A 16,750-nucleotide genomic window follows, 5' to 3' on the forward strand; every position below is an offset into this window, starting at 1 on the left:
GATCCGAAATTAGTTCGACAGTAATTTTATCGATATGTATTAACACGAACATAAAAACACAATGAATAACCGGTAGTCCAGCAACGACTCGCGAGCCACCCTCTACCAGCGCTGCTCTATCGCTGCCGGAGTACTAGTTATTCATCGTATGTTACTGTCCCTGTTAGGTTAGCCGAGAGTGCAAATGCGCTGCTTCCTGGAGTCGGGTAGGCACGCCGGCCCCGTATCGAATCCACCCGCCTGATTAACGACGAGGGCCATCCCGGATGTGGTTTTTAGGCGGTTTTCCACATCCCTCTAGGTGAATACCGGGCTGGTCCCCACGTCCCGCTCCAGCTACACGACTCACAGACATTTTCAACACATCCGCAACTTTCCATCATTTACACTAGACACAGACAGATGGGGTACTCTGATTCCGTCCCGGGAAGTACGGGGTGGCGGCAGGAACGGCATCCGGCCACCCCTTCACACTAACATGCCAAATCCGATTTAATCACGCCAACCCCGCGCACAATGCGGGACAAAGGCGCAAGCGATATATAGTATTACTGTTCCTGTTGATACATATCGATAACAGTAATATCGCGCTAGTAATCTGGTACCGCTCTATAAATGGGCGAATAAACTTCCGTTTTAAAAGTGATTGTGTCTGTAAAGAGAAACAAACCGATGCTTTCCTCGACTCTTGGGTTGCATGAAGCACATGATTTGTTTGGGGTGATCACAACTACATACTGAAAAACGAAATTGCATATACTTGCAAAACACAACAGAAAACGCGCCTGTCGACTCTCGGTAGGGATACCCTGCATGTATATGGGGTGTTTTTGCGAATTGGGGACAAGCGGCAGGAAAGAATTCCTGAGAGGACGACAAAAAAAAAAGGTCAAATGGACATATGGCCCGAAATGTGTTCCGAGAGAGGTACATTCACTCGAAGGGGAAGATACAAGATCTTTGACAGTGTAGGTTTCAATCGTTGAAACCACACATGAGAACATGCCACGAAAGTGGGAATTTTCTGTGTGTACTAGTGTTTTAATTCCCCTCTCAAGAGGGCAGTGAATTGGAGCACCGTCATGTAGCTATATTGTCCTTCGCATCACCAAAAGAAAGTATTCCACCACGGGAATAAGGGACAACGGTAGGTAGTGCTGATATGCCCAGACTGTGAAGTGTTGTGGAAGGATGGTTGGTCCCATGAGGAGGTCGCCAATAATCCCCATCTATACATTGAGAATGAATAGGTGCTGACAGATTGCTCCCACCATACTAAGGGGATTCTCGTTCGCCCAAAGGCGGGTGGTTTGCAGACTGAAGATACCGTTCCTCATAATCGTGGCCTCATCTGTGAATAGGATGGATGACACAAATTCCAACACCAGGAGAGGCCTTTTCGGCTAACCAGCGACAGAATCATCACCGCAGATGTAGGTCTATAGGTCATCGTATGTGATACGGATAGTGGCAGTTGTGTACAATGTTCCACATGGTTGTCTGACCTATCCCATGGCGATGGATTACTTGCATGGTGGTGATACCACGATTATTGACAGGTATCTTTCATCTCCACCCTCAAGTGGGTGTATCTTCCTAGTAATCCAATTCCAGACATATGTCCGCATCACTGGTGATAATGAATGCATACCGAAGCAATGAATTAAAATTTATACCTAGGGTGGGATTTGAAACCAAGCCTCCTGCTCAATAGGCAGATGCAGTTATCACTTCGCCGGCCTGGCACAGCTGCATGGATTCCCTCGTATGGCTCCCTCCGTAACACAAAATCCAATTCATTCTTCAGCCCATGTATTAGGAAGGGAGGCGTACTAGTGTAATTTGTGCAGCTGTCTTAGTCACAATGCCAGGTGACACAATGGGTAGTGCATCTGCCTAACAAACAGGTGACCAGGGTTTGAATCCTGGACTTCGTACAAATTTTAATTCATTACTTCGGCCTGTTTTCATTATTACAGATAAAGTTGACACTTAACATGTCTCCGGAACATACAATGTAATCCAATTAATATATCACCTGTGCCTGAGGTTCAATACCAAGGTGCTATTTCAGTGTTGGAGAGTCCCTGCCAAAATGATACGAGCTAAGAAAGCACTCCGTCTTCAGGCCACAAGTGGCCCATCGGGACCATCCGACCGCCGTGTCATCCTCAGTTGAGGGTGTGGATAGGAGGGGCATCTGCTCAGCACACCGCTCTCCCGGTCGTTATGATGGTTTTCTTTGACCGGAGCCGCTACTATTCGATCGAGGAGCTCCTCATTTGGCACGACAAGGCTGAGTGCACCCCGAAAAATGGCAACAGCGCATGGCGGCTGGATGGTCACCCATCCAAGTGCCGACCACGCCCGACAGCGCTTAACTTCGGTGATCTCACGGGAACCGGTGTATCCACTGCGGCAAGGCCGTTGCCGAGTTACGAAGGGGAACATCAAAATGGGCTGAGGCGTGAACTGAAGTTTTTACTAGAGAGGGTGACATACTAGGGTAATCCGTACAACTGTGTTAGCTGCAGTGCTGCGGTAGCGCAGAGATTAGCGCTTCTGCCTAGTGAGCAGGGAACCTAGGTTCGAATCCCGGCCTTTGTGCAATTTTTAATTCATTGTTTCAGCCTGTTTTCATTATTTTACATAAAGTTGAGACTTAATATGTTTCTCGAACATATAATTTCATCTAATGCGTATGAACTCTTTTGCTCCTTATCCTCTTAGGCATTGTTTCCTGCAGTTTGTACCTACTTGTCAATATCAGTCTGTATATGAATGTGAAGTATGAATACAAAGTGACTCGTTCAACATCATTACAATTACGTGTACACATGATGTATGGGACATAAAACTAGAGTTGACAACACATACTATCCCTACTGCGCTTTTCTTCCTCAATGACTGCGAAAGTTTTGGTACACAGCAATGAGAACGCACAGCCAAGAGGAAAAAGAACTGAAGCAGCATTGTTGCATCATGTTGGCAGCTATTCGGCGAGAATAACAATCGCGCTGCGGTCGTCGCCCCACGCTGTGGGCGCTCGCTCGCCCGCTCCGGAAATTACAGAACGCCGTGACGCTGAGAAATGCGCGGCCAGCTCACGTATGCAACCACTCCGATTACGGCGCCCAGATAAGTATCTAAATCACTCCTAAGTGCTGTCCGCGGGCGCGGGCGCAGTCCGACTCACCTTAACTCCCTTCTGACTGCTGAAGTCCGTGCTGAGACACTGCACCGCCACGTTGATCTGAAACAAGAGGAGAACACATACACAATGTGAACATAAATCGCGCCTGTTGCGGCGGCCAGCAGAATAATGGGTAATAGAACGGGGGCTCGCGGCGTCGATAAACGTGCCAGGATTAGGGCGGTGCCGGCCTGGGGGGAGGGGGCACGTGCTCGTTACTCGGCGTGTCTGCCTGTCAGACCGACTCGCTCTCCTCTAGTTTGTTGACCGCAGTGGCGCGGTCGTTTCTGGGTGCGTGCTCTGGAGAATCGGCGCCAAGTTCCTCTCCGATAGTAGGGTGTGTCGCAAAGGGCGTTGTCGGTCCGTGCGTCCGGTCACTGGCGACCTGGTCAGTTCATTAGTGATCAGGGGTGGGGGGTGAGCTTTCGACTTGTGGCATGTCCCAGTGAGCAAGATAAGGGTGAAAATGTACTTCCGATTTACGTATACTAGCCACTCTGCCACAGGCAAGCACAGGAACTGCTTTGTAAATATTTTTTATTATTTATTTCAGCCTCAGAAAAATGACTCTGAGCACCATGGGACTTAAATTCTGAGGTCATCAGTCCCCCCTAGAACTTCGAACTACTTAAACCTAACTAACCTAATGACATCACATACATCCATGCCCGAGGCAAGATTCGAGCCTGTGACCGTAACGGCTGCGTGGTTCCAGGCTGTAGCGCCTAGAACCGCTCGGTCACAACGGCCGGCTTTCAGCCTCAGATCACAAAAGAGATATCATTACGGGCTTCACCTTGAAACCACGTAATTATCAAATGATCTGTCTAAGAAAAAGAAAAAATAATAAAAATAAAACAGATCGCCTAATAATGATTTGGTAATAAATCGAAACCGGGAATAACGTATGAAATGAGGTGACGATGTCATTCTTTGTAACAGTAGGTCCGCTACCAAAGCAGTCATCTTCACCAGACGCTGGAGCGACTCCGATGACACTGTAGTTGGTGACCAGGCATCAAATATATGTAAAATAATTTCTAGCATCATTTGACCAAGAAAACTATGTTGGTCATCAAAATATTGTGCAGAAGCGTGCTATTGCCATGGGGTCTGAACACCCGTAAATTCTTAGGTTACCTCACAAACACCTAATAAACTGCGCTGGATTGATAATGGATTTAGTAGGAACCCTTGTCCAGCAAATGTGCTTGTACACCTCTCAATTAATTTAGGTACTAACGGAGCAAAAGCCCATTTTCCACTATCATGCACCGCGAAATTGTGACACCGAAAGCAATTTGCCATGCCTCTTATAATTATTACATTCGTCATAACGTGACTATTATGCTAACAATGCTTAACACTAAGCTTGCTGCTGCATTTGAATAGGAAGCTGGCCATTAGTGGATGGAGAGACAAATAATGTGCATTTTTACTCGTGAACACTGTATATGTACCTTATTACTGACACATATTTTCTGAAAACAACAACATCTGGAACAACGCAAGTGCACCACCACCACCACCACCACCACCACCACCACCACCGCAAAAAACGGGCAGGCACAGCAGCAGCAGCAGCAGCAGCAGCAGCAGCCAGAACAGCTATGTCAGGATTGCAGCATTAAATTTCTATTGCATCAGTTGCAATATCCAGGGCGAAACAACTCAAGATGACGCGTTCATACTGGAAAACAGGACAAGAGATATAAGACTCTTCAACTTTCTGATTTTTCGAGGTGCTATTCTAAAACCTAAACTAACCCTCGAAGTGGGTACCATATCGTGGTCTGTTAAAGCCTAATTTTCCCTCAATTTCGAATGCACTTGAATGCGTCGAAAAAACATTTTCTAATCGCGCCTTGCAGAATGATTGCTCGCGTCTCCCTCGCAGCTTTTAGCAATTTGTGTCAAAAAGGGGAAGTGCGTCTGTTACTTCGTCACATCCTGTTATTTCCGCTGTACCCTTCTCTTAATGGCCAGGGGCTATCAATGAACAGTATATTTAATCTGGCATCTGCAGATACTTCCAGTCGTCTTGCACGGCTCTATGGCATCAGGAACGAACCTCTTACACCTCCAAACCTTCCAAAACAAAGCAATCCGTATAATAAAAGGAACTAACAGGTACTTCTTCGACACATACATTAGGTAACAGTTAAGAAAGCCACCATCTACTCCCGTATTCATGACAAATAAAATTTTAAGAACTATCACAAACTTCGCCCCCGTCCGGATCCAAGATCTAGGGAACGAACCTCTTGATGCTTCGCGCAGAAGGCCCAAACTGACCAAAACACGACAATTTATAGATGAACACCCGAACGTGGGCTACCGTACCAATGAGCGGCGATTAAAAATATTCCGTTTGAAGACTGTACTGTCCAGAATCTGTATGGTAATCAAGCAAAATCGCCGTGAGTGTTAAAGCAATTATACCAGCGACGTATCAGGGTGAAGTTATCCGTTTCGTAAATCACCGTGTCCTTCTGTTTGAAGGAGTCCGTAACTGCCCTCTGCACATCCTCTTCCGACAGGGCTATAGGGTGCCTTCTCACTTAATGGACTAGGCTGGCCTCACAGATCGACCATGGTCTCGTGTCGAGTCGCAACCAGCTCGGTCGTTTTCGACAAACATGCTACCCGATACACATTCATCATTTTGCGATAGATGTCTACCGGCGTTTGTCCTTCGGCAGCTAAGAGAAGAACAACAACACGCTGGTTCTGCTTAGACACATTTGGTAATAACGTTGCCATAGCTCGCGTTTCCGCATTTGCCGCATGCTCGGCGTGAAGCCACGAATGCCACACTGCTCCCTTTCCTAAATGTCAGTGCTTATATACCCGCACTCGCCAGGTTAGCCGAGCGCGATAACGCTTTGCTTCCTGGACTCGGGTAGTCGCGCCGGCCCCGGATCGAATCCGCCCGGCGGATTGACGACGAGGGCCGGTGTGCTGGCCAGCCTGGATGTGGTTTTTAGGTGGTTTTCCACATCCCCCTAGGTGAATACCGGGCTGGTCCCCACGTACCGCCTCAGTTACACGTCTCGCAGACATCTGAACACTTTACGGGGGGTACAGGGTGGCGGCAGGGAAGTCATCCGGCCACCCCTTCAACTAACATTGCCACATCCGATTAACCATGCCGACCTTGCGTATCCGCGGGGAAAACGGCACAAGCAAAAGAAAGAAAAGAAAGTGCTTATATACCCGCATCGGAGTCGCACCGCGTTGCACATACGCTGCGGCAACACCCTCAAACGAGACTTTTTGATCGCCCCGTATAGTTACACAAATTTTCATCACTCAAATTCCCGTTTTCTAGACCACCCTAGCGCAGCTTGAAGTCATATGGTTACAGCGGTGAAAAATCAGCGCTGCCCTCTTGGAAGAGTACTCACCCTGACATTACGTTCGACTGGCCGCAGTAGACAAATTTGCTTCAGATTATTGTGTTGGAGGCTACACGGCGCTAGCCTGCATATCTGTCCTTCCTGAATGGAGATACGCTGCCGTTTATACACAGGTCGGTTCAGCAAACGTTGTAGCAGACGCGCCTTGTAATAGCGATCTGGCTGGCAATGCAGCCACCGCTTCTTGTACTAGATGTCGGGTGCCGCGTCTGCACGCCGGCACGTCCCGAAACCCGATAATGGCGGCCATCGTTCACGGCCGCCTCGGCAGTCGTCCGAGACGACAATTTATGTAGCTCGGCCGGCGAGTCATTCCGGAAGCGCAGGAGCGCGCGGTTGCTGGCGGCTGTGTAACGGTGCGGCCGCGACCCGCCAATCTCTTCTAATTAGTGGACGGACTCGTGAGGCACGCTGATCGGCATTTGTCAACGACAGCAGCGGCGCACAGTGCGATTGTTCAGGCGGGGACCGCGATAGCGCCCGGGCACTCTTCTACTCCCCCGCGAGCCGCAGAAATAATTGGTAATGCGGCGATAGCATCGCCAGAGCTGCCGTGCCGTGTTCAAATATATCGGCGCTATTTGTTTACCCCGTGACGCTTGAGCGACCGCGCGGCTGCTGGCTACCGGATGAGCAGTTCGTAACTGCCGGTCATGCTCGCCTGGCTCCACAGTGGCGCTCTGCCAGGCATATACCTTTCAGCTGCACTCCATTTCGGCGGTTTGCGTGGACAACAGACGGCTGAGGCGAGTGTATCTAGCGTGCCGCGGCGTGCTTGTAGTTGCCAGTGTTGTTGTTGTTGATGACGATGATGAGAACAGAGGTAAGGAAAAATCAAGTGGTGACAAACAGCCACAGCTTTTGAACAGCATCACTCCACTGTGATATGTTGCGTACAAGGGGCCATTTGCTTGGAAAGCGTAGAAAGTGTAACATTTATTTGAAGATTATTATTTAGATTAGTTTATTCCCTTGAAAGGTTTCCAGTACTTGTCGAGAGCTATGAGGCTGCAGACACCGTTTACAGCCGGCCCACGATTTCAATACGATTGATGAGATTTTCTGAATTATCATTCCTCCACCGTGGGTGTAGGTGGTTAGTGTTTAACGTCCCGTCGACAACGAGGTCATTAGAGACGGAGAGCAAGCTCGGGGTAGGGAAGGATTGGGAAGGAAATCGGCCGTGCCCTTTCAAAGGAACCATCCCGGCATTTGCCTGAAACGATTTAGGGAAATCACGGAAAACCTAAATCAGGATGGCTGGAGACGGGATTGAAGCACCGTGGGATTACTGAAGAAGGTGTAATGTCTCTTGCAGCGGTCTCTCCGCGATATTTTAAGACATTTTATAAATAATATAACTCAGTACATATCTCGAAATATCTCTTCTTATCTTACCGATTCCTAGACTTTAATATACGATGATTATCAATGCGAAGTAGTTTCAAGCCTTATTATTCCTTGGAGCGTGCATTTACTCCATGGAATAGCTTCTCTGCTATCTAGGTTTTCTCTTATAAAAAGAATGAAGGAGATGTTGCCGATTAGCAGTGAAAGAAGGAAGATGTATATGTGTGTATTGTTGAGGTAGTCACCATCTTGATGAGATTCTGTATGAGAAGGAATTTAATACGTGAACTATACTAAAGTAAGAGTGTTCGCGTATTTTTTAACTGATTATTATTGACAGTGTCTGCTCACTAAGCTGTGTTGCACGGGATCAGTGGCGAACGTCTGATTTACACTGGACGAACCTGCCGTTTTGTATGCTCAAGATATCCAGCTTATTACTTTCAATAAATAGACTTACACGGTCTTACCAGCAGATCTCCGGTCTTCCCCATGTGATCACCAAAAGTTAATAATTACTACAAATGTTTTCAGGAGATCGACTGACAATTTTCATCGCGCCGAGACTTCGAAATTGCTTCACTGCCTTATGGAATTTAAGTTAAGCTCATATTTTATCAGGATAGAACAGTATTGAACTGTGTGAATGTGATAAGCCTGCTTTGTGAATGAAAATTCCCTTAATATACGCATGTTTTTTACTATCCTGATCAGTGAAGCTGAATCAGACCGGTGTGTGTGAGGATTTAAAGTTTAGATCCCACAAAAAAAAGAAGGGGGGGACGCCTTAAGGTGGACCTCGTTCACGATCCTCGGCCAGTCAGGTACTAAACCAATACTACTAAATAAAAATTCCTGAAGGACTTCGAAAATGAGTCCTTCGTGTTCGTCCACACAGTACTAACTACTGGATCACTCTAACGCACCATCCCATACAGCACTGTCTGGTGGGCAGTTTTTGACATCGAAGCGATTTGCATTGCTACCACAATCACATTCATCGGATATGGCACTGTTTGGCTTATTTTATTTCCCAAAGTGGAGTTAGCTGTTAAAAAGGACCATTTTGAAACAGTACAGGGCATTCAAACGGCTGTAACAAGAGCTTTTGCTGGTATATTAGAAGACGAGTTCCAGGGACGCTACCAGTAACGGAGCACCACTGCAGTAAGTGTGTGCTGGATGAAGGGAGTTACTTTGAAGGTGATTCCAGTCATGTTGGTTAAAAATGTAAGTAAAAGCGTTTTTTTCTGACCAATCTCAGTACCTTATGGTCGCACCTCGTATGTACTAGCTACTCACAGCAATGTAAAAGCCATAGAGCGACGAAGACGAATACTAAGTGGCTTAAGCGGAAAGCTGATGAGGTACCCGGGTCTCAGTACGCTTAAGAGAAGCTGCTTTTAGGAGAGAAATGGAGCGACAGGTGGAGAAGGCGTGGTACTGTTGCTGCGTTACGTAACGGGAGATGAGGCTGGCGGGTCCCTGGCACGGCAGCGGTCCACCTGCAGCGGACACGACTGCCGGCCCACGGGCAGATAAGTCGTCAGCTCCGGCCGCGTCACGCGATCCGGTGCGGTGCGGCGCGGTGCGGCGCGCCGGCGCACTGCGGGTAATTAGGTAGCCCGCTCGCCTGCCGTTAATTGTTGTCGTAAATCGTGCGGCCGCCTCTGCCCCACGCACGGCTCGCACGCACACACGTAACGCTCCGGCTGCAGAGGAGACCTATCGCAATTAAAGTTTCCCGCGATATTGTTTACTGGTTGTAAAGTGCTCGCACGAAATGACGCCGAAAACTCCGTAAAATGCGGCTTCCGCGCTGCCATTACGGCTCTCGCACTTAAAATACGACAGCTCTGATGAGATGTGAATTGCCCTGGCAATTCCCCCCGCGTGTGAGAGCGTGGCGTCACACATGTGTTGTACACTTGCTGGTTCGTCGTTTACGTTAGACGTCGCGGTTGTAAAATAGAATGTCGTGCAACTTTCTACACTACTACTCAAGCACTGGGTTCATGAAAGTGTAAAACAAAGATTTGTAAATTAACTGTCGGCGAATGAATCTCCAATACAGTTTTCTACTGCTGGGTTCCGCGTCTTTGTGCAAAACACAAATTTTTCTCCGTTCTTTTCTTTTTCTTTTTTCCAAAGAAAGTTCTTAGACTAGGTGCAACAAAATTCCTTTACAGTCTTTGAGGACAGGTTCCCCACTCAAAAACTAGGAAAAAAGGCCAGTAATCGTGGACTCCAAAATGCATATCTAAGGAATTATGAGCACATGCTCATCTTCTCAACTGCAGAACTCTATTGAACAAGGGCTCATTGCTTTTAAGGTATGCATTGTAAGGCCCATATTTACTGGAGGTTTTTCTATTTTGCTCTATATTTCCTCCTCCCAAAATATGGAAACCAAAGAGCTTGCAATAGGGCAGATGTGTTTCACAATAACGAAGATGAACAATAGCTGATAGTTCTTAAGGTATGCATTTTAGAGCCAATGTTTACTACACTTTTTTTCTTGTTTTGGTGTAAGGAACCTATCCTCAAAATCTGTAAAGAGAATTTAGTTATACTCCGTATGGTTGAGAACCTGAAAACGGAAAGTGTTTTACGGATGACAGAACAAGAAAACTTTTTCCCCTCATAAATCCATCTGTATCATTTTTCCCGGCATTCTAGTTACTGATATCATCAGATCAAAACTTAGAACTCGTAACACATCCAGCTTATGGATAGGGTTTATTCCAACTGACATTGAAATTGGTTTTACGAATTTCTAGGTTTTAATACGATGGCAGCAGCCGAAACATGGAAATAAGCGAAAATACAATCTGGTGACACGTGAAAATTCATGAACATCATGCGCTAATTTAGGGAATTTATTCCTCTCATCAATAAGGAGAATATGTATGCATGTATTTTTCCTGTGAACCTGTCTACTCTTAGGGCATCACGAACCAAAGGATGATTTACTCAAATACTTGTAGTGTAAATACGAGGTAAAGCCCTTTTCGCCTCCAATAGAACAGTAAGAAATGTTGACAACGTTTTTATCTGACTTTTTTCGCACATATTTATGTTCTTTCTTCATGAAGTGTATTTGTTGTGCTTTAAACTCTCTCGTGCATGAAATCTGATGGATTGGTCGTTGTAGAAATGCTTTACAATGCCATAATGTGTTATCATCTGGTTACTCCTGCTCACTGACTTTGTGCAGTTAAGGAATTATAAGCAGTACATTCGCTGGGCAATCATACAAATAAACATGTTTTTATTGTGTCACATGTAACTGTCGTGCAGCAATTATTTTGTTTATGGCGACGAGGGTAAAACCTGTTGGGGCAAATCTACTCTTCTCGACTAGGAACAAGGTTGCAAATCTTAAAGTCTCCATTCGACGGGCGGATCCATACTAACAATGTCACAATTCGGTCAAGTCAGTTAGGAGGCCAAGGAACTGATTCATTTATAAATGCCACGATAGCCGTAACTGGTTGTCTCATAATTGGAAACTGGGACCCCTTATTGTTAGATGTGTACTCCAATCTCTGACTAGCATACAGCATGTTCGATGCGACCCGTATATTTCGCTAGTCATGTTATCAGGGACACTCTCGCGATCAAGACCAACTTTCTAGTAGCGTCTTGCTTTATAAATTGTTGGTTGATTCCCTCTTGAAAGCACCGCCTGAACGGGCGTTCAAAGTGCCGGCTTATGATGGAGATTCAGGCTAGGGACCAGCCACTTCGAAAAGAGCTGGGAACTTCGAAAAGAGCCGGGAACTTGGAAGAGAGCTGGACACTTGGAAGAGAGCCATACACTTGGAAGAGAGCCGGGCACTTGGAAGAGAGCCGGGCACTTGGAAGAGAGCCGGGCACTTGGAAGAGAGCCGGGCACTTGGAAGAGAGCCGGGCACTTGGAAGAGAGCCGGGCACTTGGAAGAGAGCCGGGCACTTGGAAGAGAGCCGGACACTTGGAAGAGAGCCGGGCACTTGGAAGAGAGCTGGGCACTTGGAAGAGAGCCGGACACTTGGAAGAGAGCCGGGCACTTGGAAGAGAGCCGGGCACTTGGAAGAGAGCCGGGCACTTCGAAAAGATGCAGGAACTTCGAGAACCAGCTACTTTGAGGAGGATCAGCCATTTCAAGAACGACCAGCTACTTCAAAGAATCAGACTCTCGCCGCGGAGGCCAAAAATAATGGCTAAGTAGGTGTGGCCCGCTCAGGCGCTAGCAATCTGAGAACACGTTGCTGCGATACATTAAACTGAAGTTGGAAAGAAGCTGTCTCGAGATGGCACAGTAGCTGAATAATAAAGACAACGCTCCGGATCTGAGGTGCGCGGCCGGTTAACGGTGACCAGCGGGCGATTGGAGCCCCGGGTTGGTACATTGGTGCCTCGCTGCTGGGGCCGGAGCGGCTATACATATTAATGAGTCGATCGCCGCCGCTACCGGGCAATCAGCGTGCCACTGCACATTTTGTGCGGGACGTTAGGCTATCGAAACTCGTGCTCTTAACGGGGCCTCACTATTTTCATAATAGCGCCGCTGCTACCATTTGCAATTATTCAAATTGATTGCCGCCGCCGCCGCTGCTGTCGTTGTCGTTGGCAGAGCCGCGGGCGGACCAGCCGCTGTGTGTGTACAGCGGGCAGTTCGCCCTCGAAGGCGAAAGATCTCGGGGCGCGGTGCGCTAGCTCACCTTTGCAGAACTCTCCAGCGGGTTCCAGTATACGGCGATGGCGTTGTGCGACACTTCTTCTATACAGCCCACCAGGCCGACGCTGTTCTTCGTATCTGGAACACGCAACGTTCACGCTGACATAGGACGGTACACTCCAGTGACACATGCTTAAGCATACTTGCACAATAGCTCATTCGTAATAAGACACAGATTGTAGTGGACAGCAGAATCCATTGACAACAGAGGGCTCTTTAGTGATGTTGGCAGAGTGCTTTGATGTGTGGAACTTGTGACCTTGCATGCGTGCACAATCGCTCCTCCACACGGGCACACACTACAGTTTTTTTTTATGAAATACTATATACTGCAACTGTCACTTGCTGCTAACAATGTATTAGCACGACACGTTTCTGCAGCACGCTGCCACCATCAGATGTTACTTTTACATTGTAATTAATACGAAATGAAGTTAGTTTCCTTTTTTTGTGTGCCAGGGAGGTTATATGTCGAAAAAGACGCCTGTTTGTGAAGATAAAAATGTTGTATGTACACCATGTGGTAAGAATGATTAGTCATTTTGTTAGTGCATTTGCTTACAGTTTTGCTGGTAATTTCGCTGTCTTGCACACATTAAAAAGTTCAACACAACTTAACACTTTCACAATCATTTGTTTATATCAATCCAAAAAGTCTCAGAAGCTAAGATAAACCAGTTTCGATTGCTAAAACTGAAGTATACCGTGCAGATGCAACATTTATCTCTAGATGTACTTATGTCATGGCAAATAGTAGGCGATCAGTTTATAAAGGCAATTTTCTTCAATGAAATGAGCATTCAACATTGCAGAAATTTTTAAAGAAGTTAATATTGTTTCTTTCCAGTTCATTATTTAATAACATGTCTTCATTTGCTGTGCCATGAATAAGTATTTCCAGTTCTCCATGTAAGTCCATTTCGTGTCCCTTGTCCATTCTATGTAATATATGAAGATCATACGTAATGTCATGGAATGGGTGGCCTGTGTTTTTTCACGTGAGTGACTATTGTTAGTTTGGTAGACATTTATATGGTCACTGTATCATTTTTGAAGTCTTAGCTTCTGAGACTCTTTGGACTGACGTCAACAAATTATTGTGAAAGTGTTAAGTTGTGATGTATTTTTTTCTGTGCCCTATGTACCAGACAACAAGATTACCAACAAAAATGTAAGTAAATACACTAACAAAACGTCTAATCATGCTTATCACACTATGTACACACTATAACACATTTATCTTCCTGAACAGACGCCTTTTTCGTCACATAACCTCACTGGCACACGCAGCAAAGGAAACTAACCTCACTTAATATTAATTACAATGTAAAAGTAACTGTAAATGCACCTGATGAAGGCAGCCTGCTGACGAAACGCATCGTGGTAATAAAATATTTGTAAGATGGTGACTGTTGCATTATGCGTTATTTCATAAAAATAGTACAATACAACCCTTAAATAACATCCATACAACAGGGATAAATTTAAGTTAAACAAAATACAGCGTACAACAGAATGCATCGACAACGGGGGACTATTCAGAGTGTTGGCAGAGTGCTTTGATGTAAGTAACCAGTGACCTCCGGAATAATATTGCATACGATAAATGAAACAGTTCAGAGAACCAAGATTTTATCGTCCAGTCGACGACGAAATCACTACAGACCGAGTATTTTCTCGGATTCGGGGTGGACAGGGAAGCCGTGTCTTTTTGAAAAGAACCATTTCAGTCGCCTCGCACATTTTAGGGAAATCAAGCAAAATTGTAAATCTGGATGGCCGACGGTTAACTGAACCACCGTAATCCACATAGTGTGTGCAGTGCATTATTTGTGCCATCGTGCTCGAACATATTCAAATAAAAACAAGCAGCGGCATGTTATAAATTACTGCACCCCGTGTATTGTAGCAGAGGATATGCACCTTATCAGCAGCTGTCGAAATGTCAACTCCCGTCGTTTAGAACAGCGAATACCAAGTGACATTTACTGGTTAAACAGTAATAATTTTGGAAAAAGTCGTATTTCCAAAACGCCAAAAGCTGCCGATTCATTAATTATATATTTACTACCGGTTTTGATCTTCTGATAGTCTTAAGGAATTATTAAATTATTTACAACTTTCTTACAATGGCGTCAAATCAAATGTAAGCCATCCTGTGTCACTGTACGAAGCATGTACAGTGAGTACCTCCATAGGAAAATATGGAACCTAATTGTGACGGTATATGAGGACCAATTAACTGTACTAGTATATTTTGTTATTCAGTGTATAATGCATATTGCTGTCGATGGCAATGACTCAGCAACAGTAACAACCGTGCCATACAGGCTTTTCTAAATAATTTTATGATACCTGAAGAGTATCAGAAGACGAAAATAGGTAATAAATGACTGATATATTATAATGCACTTCATACCCACAGTTTAGAGAAAGTGCTATATTTTGAGACACGTCTTTTGAAGATAAATTGGTGATCTCAGCCACAATGAGGTACCGGAAGACAGATGCCGGTAACTTCGCATTTCTGCTGTGGTGCGTAAAAAATTTGTGAAACTGCACAGGAAACCACAGACCTTTCATGTCAAAGTACGCCGCCAACATCACTGAAAAACTCCAAGTTTGTCAGTACAGACGGTGTGGAATGAATCAAGGGAGACATTAAATGGTAAACACTAACAATCTTTGACGATGGTAAAGGAATTAATTCGCCTAATATATCTTAGACATGCTTTTCAACAAAAAATGTGAGAGATCTGTGTTTACATGTTGAAATTGTGAGTGTAACAAAAATTGTAGCGTTAAGAAAACTTCTGTGTGTAGGTCGTATAAAGCACTCCATGCAACAGATCTGAGGTCTTACACATGCCATTCGTAATTCTATGGTTCGAAAAATAACCACTAAAACATGTTCACGCTCAACATTATGAAGTTTTTAGCATGCAGTGACAGAATTATTCAGTACACGTTATAAATTAAGTTCTTGCGTTAACACATATTAATAACAGCTAGCCATAATGTTATTTGTTAGTGCCACACGTCTACATGAATATGAAATGGTCTCATAATATGTATTTTTACTTACCAAAAGCGTTCCGAACAAAGCAGGCATGAAAAAACATACGAATAATATGTTAAAACTCATTTTTCATCCGTTACTTGCTAAATATTGTCAATACAGAAATTGTTTGGAAACATAATACGAAGTCGAAATAAAGTTGCTAAAAGAGTTACATTTAAGTGAAATCCTGTAACTGAAATAACAGGTAAACTACAGATTTTCTAACGATCGTTGGTATATGCGTGGAGTTATTCATTGATGGAGTCTTAAACGCAACACAGTCAGCGACTTGCGGTTGAAATCCTCTCATAATATGCGAATAAAATGTGCGAGGTATAGTTGAATGAGCAACCTGTTAAAGTGGGTGTAACACTGGTAAAACTGCGTTGCTACTGATACAAGTTAGAGGCGGTGAGGCAGAAATCAGGTCCTGGATAACCCATGTAGCGCATTCTCTGCCTTAGCATCCTGGGTCCTCGCGCTTATGATTATCTACTTTGCCTATTCAATACATCTCAGCTGATAGACCTGTGATCTTGCCCTCTATTCAGTCCAACAATCCGCTTTCCCATTGCAGGGTGATATGTGGAGGCCAAGTATTTTGCCACCACCAAGACCAGATTTTCGGCCTACCAGGTTGAGACAAACCTTGTGAAGGTGATTTGGGGACTTCAGCAACGGGCAGGCTGAAGAGGAAGACAGATACCGCGAAATTCGCGTACCTATTGCTGTATGTTACCTTACCAGGACTGCATGTCATGGGTGGACTGTTACTTTGATGAAACAAACCGACCATTGATTGAGTTAAGGTCTTCATTGGGGTGTTCAGAAAGATGCCTACTCGTGTACCCTTAATGACTGCACGAGACGAAGTTTTATGCCTCGCCTGGGCCCGACACTGGACTGTTGATGACAGGAAACACGTTGCCTGGTCAGAAGAGTCTCATTTCAAATTGTAGCGAGCGGATGGACGTGTAAGGATATGGAGACATCCTCTGAAACCATG

At 45.4% G+C, this 16,750-nt stretch overlaps 1 protein-coding gene and 1 pseudogene across 13 annotated transcripts in view; both read right to left on the bottom strand.

The window, feature by feature from the left end:
• Nucleotides 1-16,750, bottom strand: part of LOC126272805 (protein grainyhead) — a 290,734-nt gene that overhangs the window by 40,494 nt on the left and 233,490 nt on the right. For all 13 annotated transcript variants that reach the window (XM_049975984.1, XM_049975980.1, XM_049975991.1 and 10 more), the window contains exons 7-8: nt 12,667-12,761; nt 3,197-3,253 (exon numbers count right to left, since the gene is read on the bottom strand). In XM_049975984.1, coding sequence (XP_049831941.1) covers nt 3,197-3,253; nt 12,667-12,761 — 152 coding nt within the window. The remainder of the gene's footprint in view (nt 1-3,196; nt 3,254-12,666; nt 12,762-16,750) is intronic.
• LOC126274479 (5S ribosomal RNA) lies at nt 2,316-2,432 on the bottom strand (annotated as a pseudogene).

The sequence above is a fragment of the Schistocerca gregaria genome, chromosome 5 (genome assembly GCF_023897955.1).
Source record: "Schistocerca gregaria isolate iqSchGreg1 chromosome 5, iqSchGreg1.2, whole genome shotgun sequence".
Classification (NCBI taxonomy): domain Eukaryota; kingdom Metazoa; phylum Arthropoda; class Insecta; order Orthoptera; family Acrididae; genus Schistocerca; species Schistocerca gregaria.